Source organism: Hyaena hyaena, unplaced genomic scaffold, assembly GCF_003009895.1.
Source record: "Hyaena hyaena isolate Hyena2069 unplaced genomic scaffold, ASM300989v1 scaffold_1460, whole genome shotgun sequence".
Classification (NCBI taxonomy): domain Eukaryota; kingdom Metazoa; phylum Chordata; class Mammalia; order Carnivora; family Hyaenidae; genus Hyaena; species Hyaena hyaena.
Window position 1 is genome coordinate 149,253 of NW_024082092.1, and position 21,240 is coordinate 170,492.

Genomic DNA, 21,240 nt, shown 5'->3' on the forward strand with positions numbered 1-21,240 from the left:
AGATGTGATGGGTAGGGATCTATCTTGCCACTAGGTAGTAGTGAGGGTGTTTCCCAGGGGCATTCCAAATGAACCAGCCCATCAGGGAACTGTGCAGAGTGGAACACAAATCCAGAATACAGAGAAGTTTCAGGATGATTTCTACAAGGTTAGAAGCAGTGCCCTCTATGAAAGATTCTTTAGATCACAACCATGGAGATCATCAACTTCTTAACCTAAATTAGTCAGGTGGCCATATAGCTGGCCTGTTACCACAGCCAAGAACAAAAGTATAAATCAAAATAGTAGTAATAAGAAGTTTATTTTCTTAGCATATAATTGTAAAGTTTATAAAAACACTTTCATATGCATTACCTTCTTTGAGGTTATTGATAATGCTTTCAGAAGGTATGATATTATTTTTCTCATTTTTCAGATGAAGTACTTTGAAGTTTCTAAGTTTTAAGCCTTCACCAAGGCTTGATTGTATACATGTGACAATCCAGAATGGGAAACATGGCATGTTTATCCTAATCCCAGAATCCTAAAAGGTACCTTTATTTTAACAAAATTTCCTACTATTAATTACTTTGTAAGTCCTGACAACTACCCTCCACCTCCTGTGGCTCAGCAGCAACCTAAACGAAAGTATCTGAAAGTATCTGAAAGTATGAGCAAACTAGAATACCAGCAAAATTCATTTCTAATCCCATTGCCATTTGTTGATCTCTTCCCAAAGATGCCTACTAGATCTGAAGGTAACTTCTTTTAGATGCTGGGTGCTCCCCCGTTGGGGAGATGAGCTGGTTTCTAGAGAGCTGGGAAATAATCCAAATAATCAGCAGGGAGTGGAAGTTCAAGGAAACCAACATTTCTAAGAACACACAGGTGTCGTGACTAATATATATCAGTTCTAAGTAATCTGAACATTTGAAAACATAGAACTTTTGGGGTGCCTGGGTGGCTCAGTCAGTTAAGCGTTGACTTCACCTCAGGTCATGACCTCACAGTTTGTGGATTCCAGCCCCACCTCAGGCTCTGTACTGACAACTCAGAGCCTGGAGACTGCTTCGGATTCTGTGTGTGTCTCTCTCTGCCTCTCTCTCTCATGCTAAGCTCCCCGCCCTCCCGAATTCCAAGGCTCTTCTTCCTATGCTTCACAAAACCAGCCCCATATCCAGGAGTCCCACCAGTGAGCTCCTGCTTGATTGATAACAAGAGGGCACAGCATATATCTGTTTTCTCAGGGAAGTGACTTACCCTATCAGTTTTCCCTTCAGTCTGAATGCTGGTGTGACTGCACACCTCATGTTCCTCTTCCAAGTCAGAAACATCCTCCAGTTCCTCTGGGGTCTATAAAAAGGAAGCAAAGCATTGCTGGTGAGAATGTAAAATGGAAAACAGACTGACAATACCTCAAAAAGTAAGCACAGAGTTACCAATATGACCCTGCAATTCTACTCCTAGATATATACCCAAGAGAAATGAAAATACATGTCCACACAAAAACCTGTAAAAAACTGCTCGTAACAGTTCATAGCATACCAATCATAGTAGCCAAAAAGTGGAAACAACTTAAACACAAATCTTCTGGGGAACAGATAAACAGAATTCTATACACTAGGATATGATTTGGCTGTAAAAACGAATCGAATAATGAGACATGCTGCAACATAGGTGAATCTTGAAGATATTATGGTAAGTGAAAGAAGTCAATCATAAAAGACCACATGTTGATTCCATTTGTATGAAATGTCTAGAACAGGCAAATGTAGGGGCGCCTGGGTGGCTCAGTTGGTTAAGTGTCTGACTTCAGCTCAGGTCATGATCTCACGGTTCATGGGTTTGAGTCTCGCATCGGGCTCTGTGCTGACAGCTAGCTCAGAGCCTATAGCCTGTTTCAGATTCTGTATCTCCCTTTCTCTCTGACCCTCCCCTGCTCATGCTCTCTCTCTCTCTCAGAAATAAATAAAACATTTAAAATTTTTTTAAAAATAGGCAAATCTATAGAGGCAAAAGTTTGACTGGCAGATCCTAAACAAGGGGGTGAGGGAAGAAGCAGTGGGGGAGTGGGCAAAGTTTGCTTATGGGTATGTAGTCTCTCTTTGGGATGATCGCAATGTTCTGGAATTAGATAGTGGTAATGATCACAAGATAGTGTGCATATACCAAAACAAAACAAAACAAAACAAAACAAAACAAAACAAAACAAAACACACTGAGTTTTAACTTTAAAATGGTGACTCTTATGGTATATGAATTATATCCCAATAAATTTTGAAAGGAAAAGAAATTAAACTATAAATATTTTAACTTCAGTGTCTATTCTAAAGAGCTAACCTACTTCCATTTCCTTTTCTTCAATTTCAGCTGAAACATCTTCTGTCAGGAGGTGTCTGGCTCAGGAAGACCTAGACTGGGTTGGGGCCCTCCGCCAAGCTTTTCCTGACCCCTCTACTTCCACCGTCATGATGCTCACCATACTTGATTGCAGCACTGTTTGTTGAAACAGGCAACCAGTTGTTGTAACTGAGGTAAGGACTGGGTCTTCCCTGCTTACTGTCATTTCACTATAATCAAACACATCTGTGCTTTTGAGTGGATAAAGCAAAATTATCAGTGATAGCCGAAATGAGAGTTGGATACGAGCAAAAGGAAACATATCAATGATAACAACAAGCACTTGTCTTAACTTGACTCTGCTTCTTTCTTTCAAATTTCAAACTGATTTTATTTGCCTTATGTTATTTCTCCTAATTCAGAATTGCCTCTTAATTTCACCGGGGCAATAATTTAAAGATATCTGTAGTTATTGCAAATACAAGTAAGAGTACCTAACAAGAATTAAGTTAATATTTGTTTTCATTTAAATCATGTATGTTTCCTTTAATACAAAGCCCTGGTATGAAATCCGGAAATCAAATAGATTTAATGAAAAACAACCAAAAGCGAAGTAAAAGATCTCTTCTACACACCTGGCTGTTAAAAACTGGGGAGGGACAGTGGTTGTCTACTCAATCTAGCCCCGGTTTCCCTTCAACTTTGCTTTGCACACAAGCCCTTTGTTTATCTTGAGGGCCTTGGCAGGTTTCCCTTCCCTTGGGACCACTCTAGAGATGGGAACTTGGAATAATTAGTTCACACTAGAACAAAACTACCTATTTCCTACCACTAATAGCCTCTGATTCTGTCCCATCTCATGGTCTTTGACCAGCACTTTGTTTTCTAAGCCTTACACTGAGCATCACCCAGAGCTCTGCATTTATTGCAACTGACTACTATTTGATATTAATAGTCCGTTAATTATTAATAGGCCTTACCAAGGCCTCTGATATGCTTGAGTAACTGTTATACATGTTTATCTCTACATGCAGCCCTTCTTTTCTGTGACAATGTGCAACTATGATCACAGGGCAACTTACACTTTTTTCTTAGGTGTTAGTAACATGAGTACACCTCTGTGGACCTTCTATGCAATCATGTGTTTCATTATTAGCCACTTTTGTGTATTTTTCCCACAGTATTCTTGAGAAAAAATCTTTTCAATTTCCCTCCTTGATACATCACCATCCCCTGAGACATCTGAATAAATTCAGTTATCACATTCCTTTTCTTGGGTCTTATTGTTTTGCACTGAAGGCAGTCTGGTGTCCTTACTGTGATCTGTTTCTTATAAATGTCTGTTGTTAATTACTTGGATTATACTTTACAACAGAATGACATATAACTTTATCGTTGATTCCAATATTTTATTCAACTCAAAATAAAGCGACTTAACAGAAACTAAGAACAACTGCTGCTGTCGAAAGTCACAAGTATCGTTTTTGCTGGTGCTAATGCAGGAAGAGATAAGCCTACCATTTACACCCACATACTTCTGTGCTTATGTTTTTGTTTTTGTTTCTTTTGTTTTTGTCTTGAACACAGAACTATCATCTTCTTGAAAAGTCACAACTGACCTCTTCTTTTCAGGAATAAGATCAGTGGGGGAGTGTTCAAAACACTTGCTGGCAGCATTTTGTTTTCTGTAAGTCAAGCAGTTCACTGCTATCGCAAAAATAAAAAGTTAAATATACAATGTTATCATTTAGGTTAAATGGAAGCTAAGAAAGAAATAGGAGTATTCTAATCACTTTTGAGTTGATACATTAACTTTTTTAGGCATGAAGATAAATAATAATAGCACACATATTGTAAAAGGGAGAAGGGAGTCGGGGCTACCCTCTATTGTATTTTGGCTCCCCACTCATCTAGACACAGAGTTTGCACAACTCTGGACAGTGCAAATATCTGAAAAGTGTGTGTGTGTGTGTGTGTGTGTTTCCAATTAATTTCTTTCTTTTTTTATCACTTAGTTACTTTTTAATTTTATTAACAATTTTATTTTTAAATTGCAAAATTTTATTTAAAATAATGCAAAAATCTTACAGAAAACACAATACAGGAGGAGGAAAGTTTATAATCCTTTATTACCAACAAAAAAATTTTTGAATTTATTTCTTAACAAGTCCTTTCTTATAATTGTAATTGTAGTATATACACTATTTTATATTCTGTTTTATTATGATCCTGAGCACTTTCCACCCTTCATTATTTTCACTTTCAGTGGCTGCATGGTAGTCGATAAAGTGGATGCATCATTTCCTTATTATTGGATAGTTAGGTCCGCATTTTAGTGGTTCCTCAATGGTGACTTTTTACTTTGTTTTGTTTCAATTACTTTTCATTCTAGGGGAGGGGAGACCAAACTACCCTAGAGCTGTGTTAGGTGGTAGAAAGACCCAATAATGTTGAATAATACACAGATAAATTTTAATTGTGGCCCTCTAATTAATGATTGTGGACTTTGGGCATTTTGGGTACCATTTTAAACTTTGGTTTCCTCAGAATAAAGTTTTGAATAATACTTCCCAATCTTGAAAATTGTCATGAGGCTCAATTGTACTAAGATGCTCTAAGTAAGAATTGGTTAGCCCACAGATAGCTAGAGTGAAGTTTCTTTATTTCTCTTGCTTTTTCTCCTCTTTTTCCACCATTTCATTCCTTATCCAACCCTTTATATTTGGGATAAAATGTTTGTATCAACTGGATGCCTCCATTTTATTCCAAATTTGTTATTCTGGATTGATGTAATACTATCATTATATTCACTCCATTTTGAGTATGTGATGTCCTGTACCAAACAGGGTTTAATATAATTCCACACATATCGTCTTCTCCTGAATCCAAGTAAAGATCTCTTGTGATCTGATTTTACTCATGTATAAAAATAAAATTGCCCCTTAAGCCAGCCCCAGCAAAGATTCACTCTCACATAGATTCTCAGTGATGATGGATATAACTTTCCTTCTCTAATCTGAGCTGTCTCTAAACCAGAGCAAGAGAAAGCTATAGATATCCTTTTTTCTTTCTTGAAAGAGTGTTAATAAACTTAGTCATTACTCACTTATTTCTCAATTCAGAATTCAGGAAAACTATTTCATGCTTTTATGTTTTAACTCTTGCTTGTTGTGAAGCCTTTCTTAGGTAGCTCAAAGTGAATTGAAATTAGCTTCATTTCCTCACTTGCAAAATGACAAAAATATCACCTAATCCTTTGGGTTATTGTGAAGATAAAATAAGATGATGAACTGGAACATTTTTCAGTGACTAGAAAGTACTAAAGTTTAATAGTGTTTATGATTATTATAAATTATTATTAATTTTACTATAAGACCTTACTTTAGGCCAAAGAGGCCAGAATCAAGTATAAAACTTGAAAATATTCTGGCTGGGGTTTTACATAGAAACTAGAGCTGCAATAAACCACAGTGGCACATTAAACTTCAGGGTCACAATAAATTGGTAGTTTTAATAAATATATATACACTTACTGAGATAGAAATGACTGCATTTATATATCTTTTTTTCCAAGGAACTTCATGTTCTCTACAGACTTTATCTCATTAATTCCTTCAGCATTTCTAGTGAGATGATATGCAGGATTATGACACATAAAATTCACTTACACAGACTTTATAAATGGTTAACATTAAAATATTTGAAAAAATAAATTTGTGGTCACTGAAAAGGAAAGGAAAAAAGAAAGAAGAGAAAGAAGAAAAGGAAGAAAAAAACAGAAGAAAAAGGGTAGCCTAGTAACAGGAGTCATGCTTGACATTTTCCTCTCAAATTAAGGTTGAGTTCTAAATCCTACATGTGACTTAATCATAAATCATACTTCTCCAACTATCCATTGCTGGTTTACTACAATCCAATAACTGCCACAGCAGTGACAGGAGCTGTCTGACACTCGGGTAAGCTGTTAGGAAGGGCACTCTCGGTCCTCTTCCCAGGGAGGCAGTGAGAGGAGCATGCACAGTTACATCATGCTAGCTCAGGTGATAGCACAGGATGATTTGGGAATGTCTGTGTCAAAAATTCATTTTTATAAGAGAACTAGGCATGTTAAGAATATCATTTCAAATAATAGAAACCTAAGAAATGCCTTTTGCTGAAAACACACACACAAGCACCTTTTTGTACTCCAGACATGGCCCACTCACCTGCTCATTCTACATCCAGGTCTTTGGTCCTTTGTATCCACTGCTCTCTTGCCTGGCGTGCCCCTCCTAGAGCTCTTACATGGCTGGATCATTCTCACCCTGAGAGCTTAGGTGGCCTATGCTCAGCCCTATCCAAACTCCCCTGGTCAGTCTATCTAAAAGGAAGGTTTTCCCCTACCTCATTTATTTATTACATCACCCTATAATTTTTCTCTAGCTCTCTTTTGATGATCATAACCTGAAATTATATTTTTCTTTATTTTTCTTTTTGAAATGGAATATGTTTTCATCTTGTCCCATTAGAGCATAACTTCCATGAGAATAAAGGTGTTGTCTGTCTTGTTCACCACTCTGAGCACCTTGAAACAGCATATACTATGTGCTCAATAAAAATATTTTAACTGAATAAAGGAACAAATGATTTAATAAATAATAAGCTTTGGCATCAGTATCAGAAGAATGTCACAGAACATTTTTTAAGCTTTAGAGTAATGTTTAATCCTTTCCCTTCTGCCGTCAATAAGTGCTGAGTTAATGATTCCTTGCTTAAGGGAAGATTTGAGGCCAAGGATCCTGGATTTTGTATTTTAAAAATAAGGACTATGGAAATTAGAGATAATAGATTTTGTACAGAGCTCAAGATTCTCAGATTTGGAAGAATAGAACGACATCTATGGATCCCATTAAAAGTTCAGTATGGATATAAAAAGATGTCAGAGAAAACACCATCTTCTAAACGCAGACCAGAGTTTGAAGTCTTACCAAGGCCCATAAGTATTATGGAAACAGCAAGCAGTAAACCTGGAGGAGCTACATGGGCTAAGACAATGGGTATCTCATTGATAACTAATTTGGGAAAATGCCAAGTAATTGGTAGGTCTTTCTGATGCATTGATACAGTTTAAGTCTCTAGAAAAGAGTCTCCAAAACTTAGCGCTATCAACTCCATACATTTCCAAATGTCCCCCAATGAGGAGGGGGGAGGAATCTTCCCTGTCTAAGAACTAGAAATCTAGAACTTTGGTTCACCTGGCCCAAGACAAGTGATAGAGGTAAAGGGAAGGTCCAATGACTATGTTAAAACTTCACATGAGCAAAGTTAAAATTAGATTAACTTAGAGAATATAAAAATAAAAAGTATTTTTTTCTTGTACATCTGAGTTTGTAGACTGAAGTTCATACCCCATATAATACCATTATGGTTACCAGACAGAAGAGGGCACTGTTTATTCATTTTAGTCTTAGTCAAACACCTGTAAGATTATATAAGAAGATTTATAAAATTTAAATTAGAAATTTGGTTGCAGTGTTAATGTCAGCATTTAATAAGCTGCTTTCCTTCTATGGTATTTCTTTCCATTTTTATTAATAATGAAGAATTATTACCTAAAGATATGCCATGATACTCCAAGTTTTTTTGATCAGTAATAAAGAGGTTAAAAAAATCAAATTAAGTCGTCTCAACTAAAACATTTGAATGTCTGTTTTTTATGCATAGAAACACAGGTTATTATGCTAGTTTCTGGGGATCTTGAGACAAATAAAACATAATCCTTTCCCTCAGGAGAGATAAAGGGTAAGGATATTAAATAGAAATAAAAGATATTTCCTAGAGTTACATGGTTTGAGATTGAGATTGAGTGGCAAGACAGAAATTTCCTTAGAAATGTCAGGCAGAAGAGGAGAATGAGTATAAAATACCTCAAAGTAACCTGTGAAGACATTTCTTGTATTATCAGAAAACTGCTGGCGTTGTGTTATTGTGTAGATTGGTGAACTTGAAGTTAGGATACTTGGATTTTCATTCTAACTTTGCCACCAATTACTTGTATGTTGTTAGGAAAATCTCATAATTTTTCTGTGCTTCAATTTTCTCAACTTTATAATAGGGTTGGAAAGCAAGTAAAATTTTATATTTTCTGCAAGTTCTTCAAGTTTTAGGATTTTATGAATTCATGCTTAAACTGAAAAGATAACATTAATCTGGATAAAATGTTTCCTGAGTACTAAGAAACTTCAATACTAGGAGAGATCTGGTAGATCCATTGGGTTCTGTTAAAACAAATTCACTCCAATTCATAATACCAATTAGAAATATGGCTCATCTCTGAATACATGTATCTCCTGACTCTCACAAGGAACAAGAAGGCATGTAGTATTATTATAATTCTGGTGACTAACACAATGCCTGGCAAAAAGTAGGCACACAATAATAGTTTTTAGTGAATACAAGAGGGAAAATAAACGGATAGGGAAATAAAGACAGATGTGAATAAAGACATATGTTTTTATTTGCCAATGATCTATTAAAATTGTTGGTGGATTTTCTTCCTATAATCTTTCAAAAAATAATTCAAAACTGCCTCTAGGTACCATTATCATCCCTCTATGTTTCACAAGCCATTTCATTCTTCTTTCTAAGAATATACCACCATATAAATTATTCCACATGATGAAACTAAGACGCCTGGGTGAGTATTACATCCCTTAAAGGCTATAACAATTGAAATTTAGTTTGATAAAGCTATGTTGCTGAATATAAATATATATATATATGTACTGTGTATATATATATATATGTATTGTATATATATATATATTTGTGTTGCTGAATATAAATATATATATGTATATATATACACAAAATAAGAGGAAAAATACACCTAAAATGCATTAAAAGATATAATTAAACATGTCAGCTAGGACAACTTAAGCAGATAAATACTGAACATGTAGAATATTGCTATCAGAGGAGACACACCTTAGTTGTTAATATATTTTTTATGAAATAAGTCTTTATTAGTTTGCTGCTTAAAAATGTACCCAGGCCAGCAGACATCAAATAGTGGACTCTGCAATGTCTAATGGTTGAGTCTGGATTTGATGATTATCATAAGGGGTGATCGTTATAATCACTTAAGCTTATATAAGGCCTTTCTAAGAACTCAAGTAATGATAGATTCACACAGGGTAAAGCATATTTTAGCCTTAATCTTTCTTTCTATCAGGAAGCTTTTGACAGTCATTCTTCGGCTCTGAGGACACCGATGAGGCTAATAACTGTAGAAAAGCACACAGGAAATCAGCAAGAGGGTCATAAATGAAAGTGGCATCATCAATATCATGGTACTTATTCAACCACCAAATGAGTTGGTGATCCAGCTCTAATTCCCAGGACTGCATATTTAATTCATGAAAACTGTCATAAGAAGTATCCCAGCTTGACGTTTAAATAAAGATATGAAAGACTAATGAAGCCATGAAGAATAGGGTTTGAATGAAAGTATATTTTTAGAAAGTTCAAATATGAGAAACATTCAGACTCAGATCAGGGTCCTTGAGATTCTTCTTTTTAAGTATAGAAAGGTGAGGTAATCATTTTTAATCAAGGTCTTAATATTATTCATTAACAACACTCTGCTGGGTTATTCCACATTCCTTTTCTCATTCAATCTTGACAATAAACCTGAAGAGGCAAATGGTATCATTTCAATACCATAGCTGAGGAGACTGAGCCCTAGAGTTAACAAAACCTATCCAATATTGCACAGCTAATAAATAGCTACTTCAAAGTAGGTCCAGTGCTTGCTTTATGAACCAGACTGGTAGTCACAAATACAGGGTAAATGTAGCAATTGAGTAGTTAAAATTTACAAGTCTAGAAAATAAGCTTCAAACAGCATGAATACACTGCTTATAGAACAACGAAGACCAGATTATTTAGGGGTTTGATAAGCAACACACCTAGTAGACTGGTCTTTAATCTCCTCCTCTTCCTGCTGGATATAATTTCTAGACCTCAGTAAACTTGGCATCTGGAGCAAATAGATGATTCAGCCTTTCTTCATTGCACCACCACCACCTAACTCGAACCATATCTTGTCTTTAGAGACCCAACTAAAAGAAATCTTACTTATTTCTCAGGATTGCACGCTGGCTTTATGTTATACTAAAGTTGAGATGAATTCAATTTTGGTTCATAACATGAGCAAAAGTATATGCCAATGAATCTGAAAAAAAAATGCTCCTGAGTCATTATATTTGTCTTCTTTTTTTGAATTAAGCTATACTAAATGTGAAACTATTAAATGTTTTGGAAAGAACTGTGATTTTATATTCTACTTCTAAAAATATGAGCAGAGGGGCAGCTGGGTGACTCAGTTGGTTGAGCATCTGACTTTGGCTCAGGTCATGATCTCATGGTCTATGAGTTTGAGCCCTGCATCGGGCTCTGTGATGACAGCTTAGAGCAGCCTTGATTTGGATTCTGTGTCTCCTTCTCCCTCTGCCCCACCCCACTTGCTCTCTGTCTCTCCGTTTCTCTCTCTCTCTCAAAATAAATAAATATTTAAAAATTCAAATTATGAGCAGAAAACCTAAAGGCAAGTATCTTGCTAAATCTCTTACATTGAGGCAAGAATTGTGATGAAGCATAGTATAAAAATTGAGTATTGTATTTTAGGTCAAATACTCCCTTTAATATCTTGTGACCTTAAACAAGTACTTGATGAGAACTCGACTTCTTCTGAAGTAAGTGAAAAAGATTGAACCAAATGATTTAGAAAAACCCATTCAATTCTACTGTTTACACGCCTATTGCAGAGTGTTTTTTTTCCACAATCAACATTGAAACAAAATATTTAAAAAAAATTTGAAGTAGCACGACACTCTTTTGAAATGCTGCATACAATTTCAGATCACAAGACCCTTTTGAATTGTTAACCTCTCAGGAGGTTTGAAACAACTTTTTAAACTTGTTGTATCTAGAACTAATTGGATGATAGAAGGGTTCTTCATAGGCAGTAACTGATGATGCCATAGAGAATTATGACAAGACAATTACCCTCACTGCTCTATAGAGGGGAGGTGTCCCGTTGTTAGACACAACACAGTAATAATAGTAAGAGGAGAAGTGGAAGTGCTGGTAATGATGGTGGTGGCAGCAGTAATTGTAGTAGTAGCAGCTGCTAGAGCAGATGACTAATAACACACCCTGATCTTCATCTTTAGGATTTCAACACTGTTACCATGAAGAGCAGACAAATTCTACTATATCTGAGTGAGGAAAACCTCACCTTGCATTAAACTCTTTGCCAAACCGACTCTCTATATGTGAAGTTGTGTTCTTACTCTTAGAATAACCAGCTGAAGAGAAGTCATCTAACTGAAAAGTTATTAATTATACAGATATTAAAAATAAGGGTTTCCGAGAATATTTGACAGCAAAGAAAATGCACTTACTTTTAATTGAATGTATACATGAATATATATTCTAATTATATAAAGTATTGCATATAGATGAGAGAGTTGTACAGTATTAAATGTGGTTTTTCTTCTTTAAATTTGATTTGTCATAAAATTTTTATAACAATAAACCATTACTCTTATCATCAGGGGGAAAAACCAAGCAATGAGTGTTACAAGAAAATCTGCTTAAAGTTGAATGTGCCATTTCAAGGACATGTCAGTAATAAAATAAAGAAAAAAAGATCAAGATTGCAAAAGTTACTGCAGGGGGAGCTGGCTTGTCACTCTGCAGTAGGTCTATCAATGTGGCATGACACTCAAAGCTGATGTGGGCCCAGACAAAAGCTTTCAATAAGTGAGAGGAAAATTGAAGCATATGTCTTCACTATCTGAGCAGATACTACAGAGGACTGTGATACCAGATATAGAGAAATATCCTGTACCTGGTCCTCATGCTGTTTCCCCACTTTACATGGCCTCCCTTGTAGCTCTGTGGATGTGTAAAAGCAGCAGTTTCATTATCTCATGTATCGCATTTTCAGCATTCTGGAAACTGATTTTGGGAAGTGTTCCTTACCAAAGATTTTGAGAGGAAGGAAAGTTGTGGTTTGACTTCCCAGTAGGGATATATATATATTTTTTTAACATACAGGAAATCTTTTACTTCCAGAAATTGTTAAGGCAGCCAGGTATAATATAAATGGTTCTAACCAAATTCATCTATCTAGATTTGCAAAGTAATCCCAGGCACAGTAATAAAGCAAAAAACTGCCTGCTGTGTTCCAGGCACGGATATTATATAAGGCTAAGTTGTCCAAACCTGACACTGCTATTTAACTGAACCAAAAAAAATGGAAAAATATGAAAGAAGTTCCACATTACTGAGGAGATGTTGTTCAATAAGACAGTAATTCAGATCTATATTAGAGTTTTGTACATATTATTCAGGGTTATTGGATTGAAGTTTGCTTTATGGGATGTAAGAATTCCCTACACTAGTAGAAAAAAGTAGTTTAAGTTGGCAGCTTATATATAAAATAGAACACTAGAATGCAACAAAACAAATATTTGGACAACCCCTAAGGAAGAATTATATTCTCTATATAAAGGGATTTTTAAGTCCCCAAACTAAAAGGCCTATTTGTAGAAGCAAGTGGACACATCATTGTTGAACATGTAGTCAGATCTAAGTGGCTGTGAAACTAGCTCGTGGTAAATGCTTCATGCTATTTCTACACAGACTGGTCCTGATCAATGGAATTAGGGCATGTGGTAGAAGCAAACCTTGTAGGGAAATTAGATTTTAAAAATGTGCATGTATTCCTTAACATGTTAAGCATATACACACCATAAAATCCAGACATTGAACTCCTAGACATGTAACCAAAAGAGATGAAGATATGTATTCACAAAAAGACTTGTACGCAAATCAGCGTAGCAGATAACTTTGTAATAGCCAACAATCGAAACAATAGCCAACGTCTGAAAGCAATTCAGATGTTAATCAACAGACAGATGGTGTAACTAACTATATTGTTCAATACAATACTATTTAATCATGAAAAGAAATGGATTATTGATAAATGTAACAACATTGAGGGATCTCAAAATAATTATGCTTAGTGAAGGAGGCCAAATAAGAGTCTATACTGTGTAGTCTATTTATACAACCTTATAGAAATCACAATCCAATCTGCAGTAACAGAAATCAGATTGCTGGTCATTTGGGTCTGGGGGAAGGAGTGATTAGACTACAGCAGAACATGAGTAAGTTTTAGATTTTGATGGACTTGTTTCTTATGACTGTGGTGATAGCTTCAGAGCTATCAATGTTTGTCTATAAAACATAACAAATTGCATGCTTTAATATACACCGTTTATTAAATTCAACTTCACATCCATAATGCTGTCAAAAATTTGCATTTACTTATTCAAATGCCTATCTAGACACATAAAACATCAAGTAAGAGTTGTTTGCTTAGCCCAGGACTGTAATTATAAGTGGGACCATGCAACATGAAGTTATATCAAATGAGTCAAATCTGTAAGTTCATGTTACATTAATTAATATCTAAACTTTTTTGCTATTTAATAAAATGGACCTCAGTGCATAGTAAGGGACTGCATATTGAATAAAAACGTTCAATTTCTGTTATCAATGTTAATTTTAAATGTTAAATTGTTATAAAAAATGAGTTTCAGTGCAAACTTGTTTCCATGGGCCATCTCACCAGAGGTTCATAGAGATATGAAGCATTGCATCTTTAGTAAGAATCACACCAACTGTGGATTTTTCTATGTAGATATGAGTATGAATAGACAACTGACAAGAATGGCAATAAATTCCAGCAACAATGTGATTTTTCTGTTACTTAACGGGGTTTATAAAATATCAAACCAAGCTTTAAACTTTTTTTTTTTTACTTCATTCAAGGCAATAGTTTTCCAAAAGTTTGGTCGTAGAGAACCCCTTTCGTTTTTTTAAGTTTTTAAATTTTTATTTATTTTTGAGAGAGAGACAGAATATGAGTTGGGGAGGGGTGGAGAGAGAGGGAGATAACAGAATCTGAAGCAGGCTCCAGGTTCTGAGCTATCAGCACAGATTGCAACATGGGGCTCGAACTCATGAACTGTGAGATTATGACCTGAGCTGAAGTCAGATGCTTAACCACCCAGGTGCCCCAGTAGAACACCTTTCTTAAATGTGATTATGGAATACTAATATTCACAACAATACTTTGATTTCTATATACTTATAGAATTGATATAAAAAGAGTAAGCACTCAAATAAATATCAGCTATCATGTCTTTCTACCTAACGTCAAGAAATATTACCTATCATGTCTCATTAGGAATGTTTTTGGAATATAGTATAAAGAATACTAGACCAGGAGTTAGAAGATTTTTACTAGCTTTATCACCTTTTGACTAGGTACTGTTGATTATGTTAATTTTAACTTCTAAAGTATAGATTCCTCATTTTATAAGAAGGGATTCATTTCATTATATTTGAAATAAGCGTAAAGTCTCAATGAGTAAGATATATGAAAATTATCAAAGTATGTTATGAATATCAATTGGGGAACATCTGTGAATATAATTAAGAAATCATTAAGTAGCATCATCTTTTTCTTTCACTCACATTTTGTTTTGTTAGATAATTGAAAACACTCAGAAGAATCAACTCTTAAAGAAGCAAAATTGGACTTAGACAAAGTTTGAAATAATTTTTAAAAACTGAAAGCTTCTTCTTTTTAAAAACCACACTAAAGGTAAAAAAGAGAGTCAGAAGAGAGAGCAAGAAGGCAGCAGATATCTGAAATGACATGAGAAGTGTTTCAAAGATGATAGAAATTGCAAACGTTTGTAGTTACCCAAGGCAAATGGACATCTATAACAGAACCTGTGAAAATAATGCAGGTGAGAAGGCCAGTAGCTGTCATACACTTTGTTTTTCTGTCTATGGAGTACATTTTCCATGTAGAATCTCACTCAGACATCCTATACACATAACATGACATGGAGATATAATTCAACTGGGGCTAGAAAACCAGATGCTCCACCCACTAAAGGCCTCTCTGACCAATATGGGGGTCCATGATTTATTTTTTTTGGAATATTCAGTAAGACACAATAGCTCAAGAAGTGGAGGTCCACAGTTAAAATTATGTCAGGTTTCTTTATTAAACAAAGATCTTTATTAATCTTTTGCCTACTTTTGCTAATTCATAGGTCAACAGTGGAAATTAAAAATCACTAAATTTTATTGTTTATAAATCTCTATACCTAATTTAAAACAGTACTAGTTGTAGCTAGATAGAGGAACCTATCCCACTGAGCCTTCCACAACTTAAAAAAAATAAGAAAACAAAACTTTCCAAAGTTCTTTGACTGCACATCTCCCTCACTATTTCCTTGGCTTATGTTTTCATACAATACATACATATATACAAATGTATACATGCACATACACACATATATAATACACACACACATATATTAATGTGGCCATCGCTTGGCATTTTAGAAGAGATAAACACTTTCGGAATGGTCACGTGAAAAAAAAGTTGTTTAGGTTTACCAACTCTGAAATATTTGCCCTAGGACAACCAGTGAAACTCTGTGATACAAAAATTTTTCATGGACATTCCCTTCTGACTACAAATTAGAATATGTTATATATTATTCCATGGTATAGATAAACCACATCTTCTTGATCCATGTGTAGCAGCATGGATGGACCTTGAGGGTGTTATGCTGAGTGAAATAAGTCAGGCAGAGAAGGACAAATATCATATGTTTGCACATATAGGAGGATTAGGAGGAACTTAACTGAGGAACAAGGGGGAGAAGAAGGGGGAAATGGTGGTGGAAAGGGAGAGAGGCAAACCATGAGAGACTCTTGAATGCTGACAAAAACTGAGAATAGATGGATGTGGGGGGGAGGGGGATGTGCATGGAGGGGGGCAGTTGTGGGGATGAGCACTGGGTGTTATGTGGACACTAATTTGACAATAAACTATTTGTAAAAAAAAAATAAAAAAAAGAATATTTTATATATTAAAGGTTTTTTTTTAAATAAAATTAACCACATAAATGACATTATCAACTTTTTGTTAGAATAAAAGTACCCATGAATGATGCAGAGTTAATTTTAAAGGTTGGTACTACTTCTCTGTCTGTGCCAATAACCTGAATCCAATTCTATACTTAGTCATACTTCTATCTGCTCCATGTGGCTTATCTCCAGGGAGTTCTGATTCCTTTAAAACAGGGCATGGTATTTAAAAACCAAGAACAAGAATTAGTTGTGCTCACTCTAGCTAAGGTATCTTTGCTCCAAGACCTGTTAGTGAATAAATCTAGAAAACAAATTATTTTCAAAGAATATGACTCTATACTGATTGATAGATACAACAGTACATTAAAAAATACAACATGGCAAAATGCGATTTACTCCAGAAATACAAAAGTGTTCCAGTATTAGGAATTCCACTTATGTAATTCATTATACTAAGTATAAGGAAAGATCATGATTTCTCCATAGACACTGAAAATTCAATACCTTTTCCTACTTAAACATACAATAAAATATAAGTTATGACTACTTCCTTAACATACTACACATGGCTCAGATCTAAAGTTGGCAAGCTACTTAAAAATACCATAGGCATTTTCACCGAAGTTAGGAACAAGGTGAAATGCCAATTTTATACCTTAGTTAATATTGAGAAAATTGTTTGGGGAAATTATAAACAAACTATCTTTATTTGTAAGTAATATGATGACATACATGAAAACCCAGGAGATTCAAACAAAACTTTAAAAATAATAAAATAAAATAAATAAAATAAAAGTACAATATAAAATGAAAATAAAATAAAGTAAAAAAGTAAAATATAATAGCTCATGAGACTACTGGTTTCAGCTCTGGCATGTAAAGATCTTAGAAGTTGTCCTCACTGGAATGCCTAGGTGGCTCAGTCAGTTAAGCATCTGACTTTGGCTCAGGTCATGCATGATCTCGCCCCACATCCAGCTCTCTCTGCTGTCAGCACAGAGCCCTCTTCAGATCCTCAGTTCCTCTCTCTCTGCCCTCCCCTGCTCTCTCTCTCTCTGTTAGAAATAAATAAACATTAAAAAAGAAAAAAGCCCTCAGGTTGCTATCAGTGCATGGAGAAGAAAAAATAATTTGAAACATTCCTGGGGCACTCTCTATTACATATGCCTCATCTCCAGGGAAAAAGACTTTATCAGATCCTTAGCCAACTTGAAGGAAGGGCAATTATTCAACCTCAGTACCCCTCCCCCAACCTCCCAGAGTTCTCTATGTCACCTATGGGGGCATGGGAATAAGAAACACTTGTGAAATCTACATCCAAGGGACAAACCCACTAAAAGTGTCAGATTTAATTACAGGAATATAGAAAGCTTCTCCTCCCCTACTTTTTACTATCACATTAAAACAAGGCTTCAGTATAATAACAGTAGATTATAGCTATAAAGAGCTATAAAGAACAGATTCTGCTTAAGAAGGAGTTCTTAGAGAAACTAAAAGACAACAGAGGAGAAAAAAACAAAGACAATAGAGGAAACTGAAGACTCTGGCATTTTCTACATCAAAAAATAATCACATCCTAACTCTTAGGCAGATTTATATAAAACCTTAGACTAAAGGCCTATTTACCTCAATTCCTATTATCCATAAATCATGTCCATCTTTCAACAAAAGTTTACAAGGCATACTCAAAAGGCAAACCAAAAACAAAGTCTGAAAAGACAAAGCAAGCATCACAACTAGATTCAGATATGACATGGATTATAGAATTATGAATGAGAATTTTTAAATTACTAATCTAGAAAATAGATGAATATAAGAACTGATGAATGATAAGAGCATAGAGGTGAAACCTAAGAATGAATTAGAAAGAAATGCAAGAGGTCAAGAAAAACAAACCTATAACAAAAATGAAGAGTACCTTTGGCTGGGCTCATCAGTGGATTAGACATGGCTGAAGAAGGAATCTGGAAAGCTTGAAATTAAGACACTGGAAACTTTCCAAATTGAAATGCAAAGATAAAAAAGAATAAAGGAAAAATAGAACATCCAATAACAGTAAGATAATAGAAAAGGTGTAAAAAACAGGTAACTGATGAAAGAGAAGAAAGAGAAAATGGAGCAGAAAAAATAGCTAAGTGGTAATAACTGAGAATTTTTGATAATTACAGGCAGCAAACCACAAATCTCAGAGAACATCACATAGGTTAAATACCAAATAACTAAACTTAGGCATATTATTTTCTTTCTTTCTTTCTTTCTCTCTTTCTCTCTCTCTTTCTTTCTTTCTTTCTTTCTTTCTTTCTTTCCTTCCTTCCTTCCTTCCTTCCTTCCTTCCTTCCTTCTTCCTTCCTTCCTTCCTTCCTTCCTTCCTTCCTTCCTTCCTTCCTTCCTTCCTTCCTTCTTTCCTTCCTTCCTTCCTTTCTCGTTTCTTTTTCTTTTCTTTCTTTTCCTTTCTTTTCTCTTCTCTTCTCTTCTTTCTTTCTTTCTTTCTTTCTTTCTTTCTTTCTTTCTTTCTTTCTTTCTTTCTTTCTTTTACAAATGGTTTATTGTCAAGTTGGTTTCCATATAACACCCCATGCTCATCCCCACAAGTACCCTCCTCCATTAGGCATATCATTTTCAAACTGCAGAACACCAAGAGCAAAGGAAAACATCTTGAAAAAGCCGGAGGTATAAAATATTTTACTTACGGAGAAAAAAAGATAAGAATGATAAAAGACTTCTCATCAGGAACCATGCAAGCCAAAAGAATTTGGAATAAAATATTTAAAGCCTTGTGAGAAAAAAAAAAAACACCTTGAATTCTATACACAGCAAAATTGTCCTTTAAAAGTGAAAAAGAAATAAGTATCTCAAACAAAACAGGGAATTCATCACCATCAGATCTGCCCTTCAAGAAATATTAAAAGAAGATCTTCAGGGAAAAGGAAAATAATATATGTCAGAAATTTGGGTCTAAATAAAGAATATCAGAGAAAGAATAAATGGAGGAAAAAATAAAATAATTTATTTTGTTCTTAATTTATCTAATATACAAAATATTGTTCAAAATAATATAGTTATGGTATTTTAGATCATAGCAATATATAAGTTAAATGAATGACAGCAATATTATAAAGGAGTAAAGTGAGGAATTGGGAATACTATGTTAAAAAAATATAACTGCTAGCTGTCAAGCATGATCGTTATGTGAGGGTGGACTTAAATTAATTCTAAGTATATACTGAAAACTCTAGGGCAACCACTAAGAATTAAAAAAATAATAATTAATTGCTAAAAGTGTAAAAAACTAATCATCTGAAAGACAGAGATGTTGATTCTTACAAAGAATATTGTTCATAAATATAAAGAAATGAACAATCAAGCCATGAAAGGACATAGGTGAGTCCTAATGCTTATAACTAAGTGAAAGAATCCAATCTGAAAAGACTACCAACTGCATTATTCCAATTCTATGCCATTCTGGAAACAGCAAAACTGTAAACATTAAAAAGATTAGTGATCATCAGGGATTCGGGGGGGGGGGTTCGATTAAATAGGTGAAACACAGGGTATTTTTACACTGTGAAATCTATTCTGTATAATATTGTAATGATGAATACATGACATCACATATTTGTCAAAAGCCATAGAAACTTTCGGCACAGAGTAAACATTATGTAAATTTATATATATATATTATATAAAATAAATATATATATAATAAATATATATATTATATAATATATATATAATAAATATATATTATATAATATATATATATATCCCCTAGTAGTTAAGGGGACCTGAGGAAGGAATGCAGACTGTGATGACAATATCTAACCATATTACAACAGATGTATGAAACATCCTCACTGTAACAGTGTGTGGATAGAATGAACGTGTTGACATTTTGTAAATGAATGTAATCTACAAGATTAAAGCCAAAGGGAATTAAAGTAAGGAATATACTCTAGTTGATACAATGGCTTCTCGGAATACAGGTTGACATTTCTGATCTTGTTATACATATGAATTGGAATTAAACAATTAGATAAATGGATGATGATGACAGAAGCCAGGTTTCTCATTATTAAAGTGAGAGTTTACAGATGAATGAGGGGATGAGGCTAGAATAATCCATATGGTAATAGGCTATAATTAAACACATCGGTATGAACTCATTTTAGTTAAATATAGATACAGACGTCTACATATAGACCTACACTCATAGTTTCGTATACACATATATATTTCCTTGCTGTGGCAGCTGAGAAGTCCTAAAAGAAACAGCACCCCAGTAGAAACAAGCACATCCAATACCCAGAATAGTTTCTAATACTATTTCCCCCAGGGTTCTGATATCTTGGAGAAATGGCTGATTCTAGGAATGGGCAAGAAATATATAAGAACTTGAAGAATTTTGTGTTATCAAAAAGTAAAGAAGTATTAAGAAATATCAGTAATTCCTATGTCAAAGGAACATGGAAATCAAATGAAAGAGCTCTCAATGGCCAAAACCAGAACAATTTGAGCAGCAAAATAAATAAAGCAGTACTAGATTATAACCCAACATATAAAATAATTATTCATGACCCCATACTGGCCAAAATAAATGATTGAATACATAAATAAATTGGAAAGAATATTCAAAGACCCCTTAAAGAAGAATTCCAAATTATGTAGATACCTTGCCCTCAAAGAGGCAGACATAACTGTCAGCTCTTAAGCAGCCACACAGTAACTTCCTTTCAAAGTGGAAAGGAAAGGCAAAAAATTAACTCTATGGTGCAGAAGCCACAACCTCAGCCAGGTGATCAATGTCAACATCAACAGGGACACATAACGTTGAAGTATAGGCACTTGAAATGAGGTGACGACAATGGCACTTTATCACTGTGTTCTTTCACTCCAAATCACATAGCCCCA

At 34.7% G+C, this 21,240-nt stretch overlaps 1 protein-coding gene across 1 annotated transcript in view; it reads right to left on the reverse strand.

Moving 5' to 3' along the window:
• LOC120225635 (catenin alpha-3-like) overlaps positions 1-21,240 on the reverse strand; it is a gene marked incomplete at its 3' end in the record, with an annotated part of 277,440 nt that overhangs the window by 123,647 nt on the left and 132,553 nt on the right. Inside the window, exon 2 of the mRNA XM_039223816.1 lies at positions 1,240-1,332. Within this exon, the coding sequence (XP_039079747.1) occupies positions 1,240-1,332 (93 nt within the window). The remainder of the gene's footprint in view (positions 1-1,239; positions 1,333-21,240) is intronic.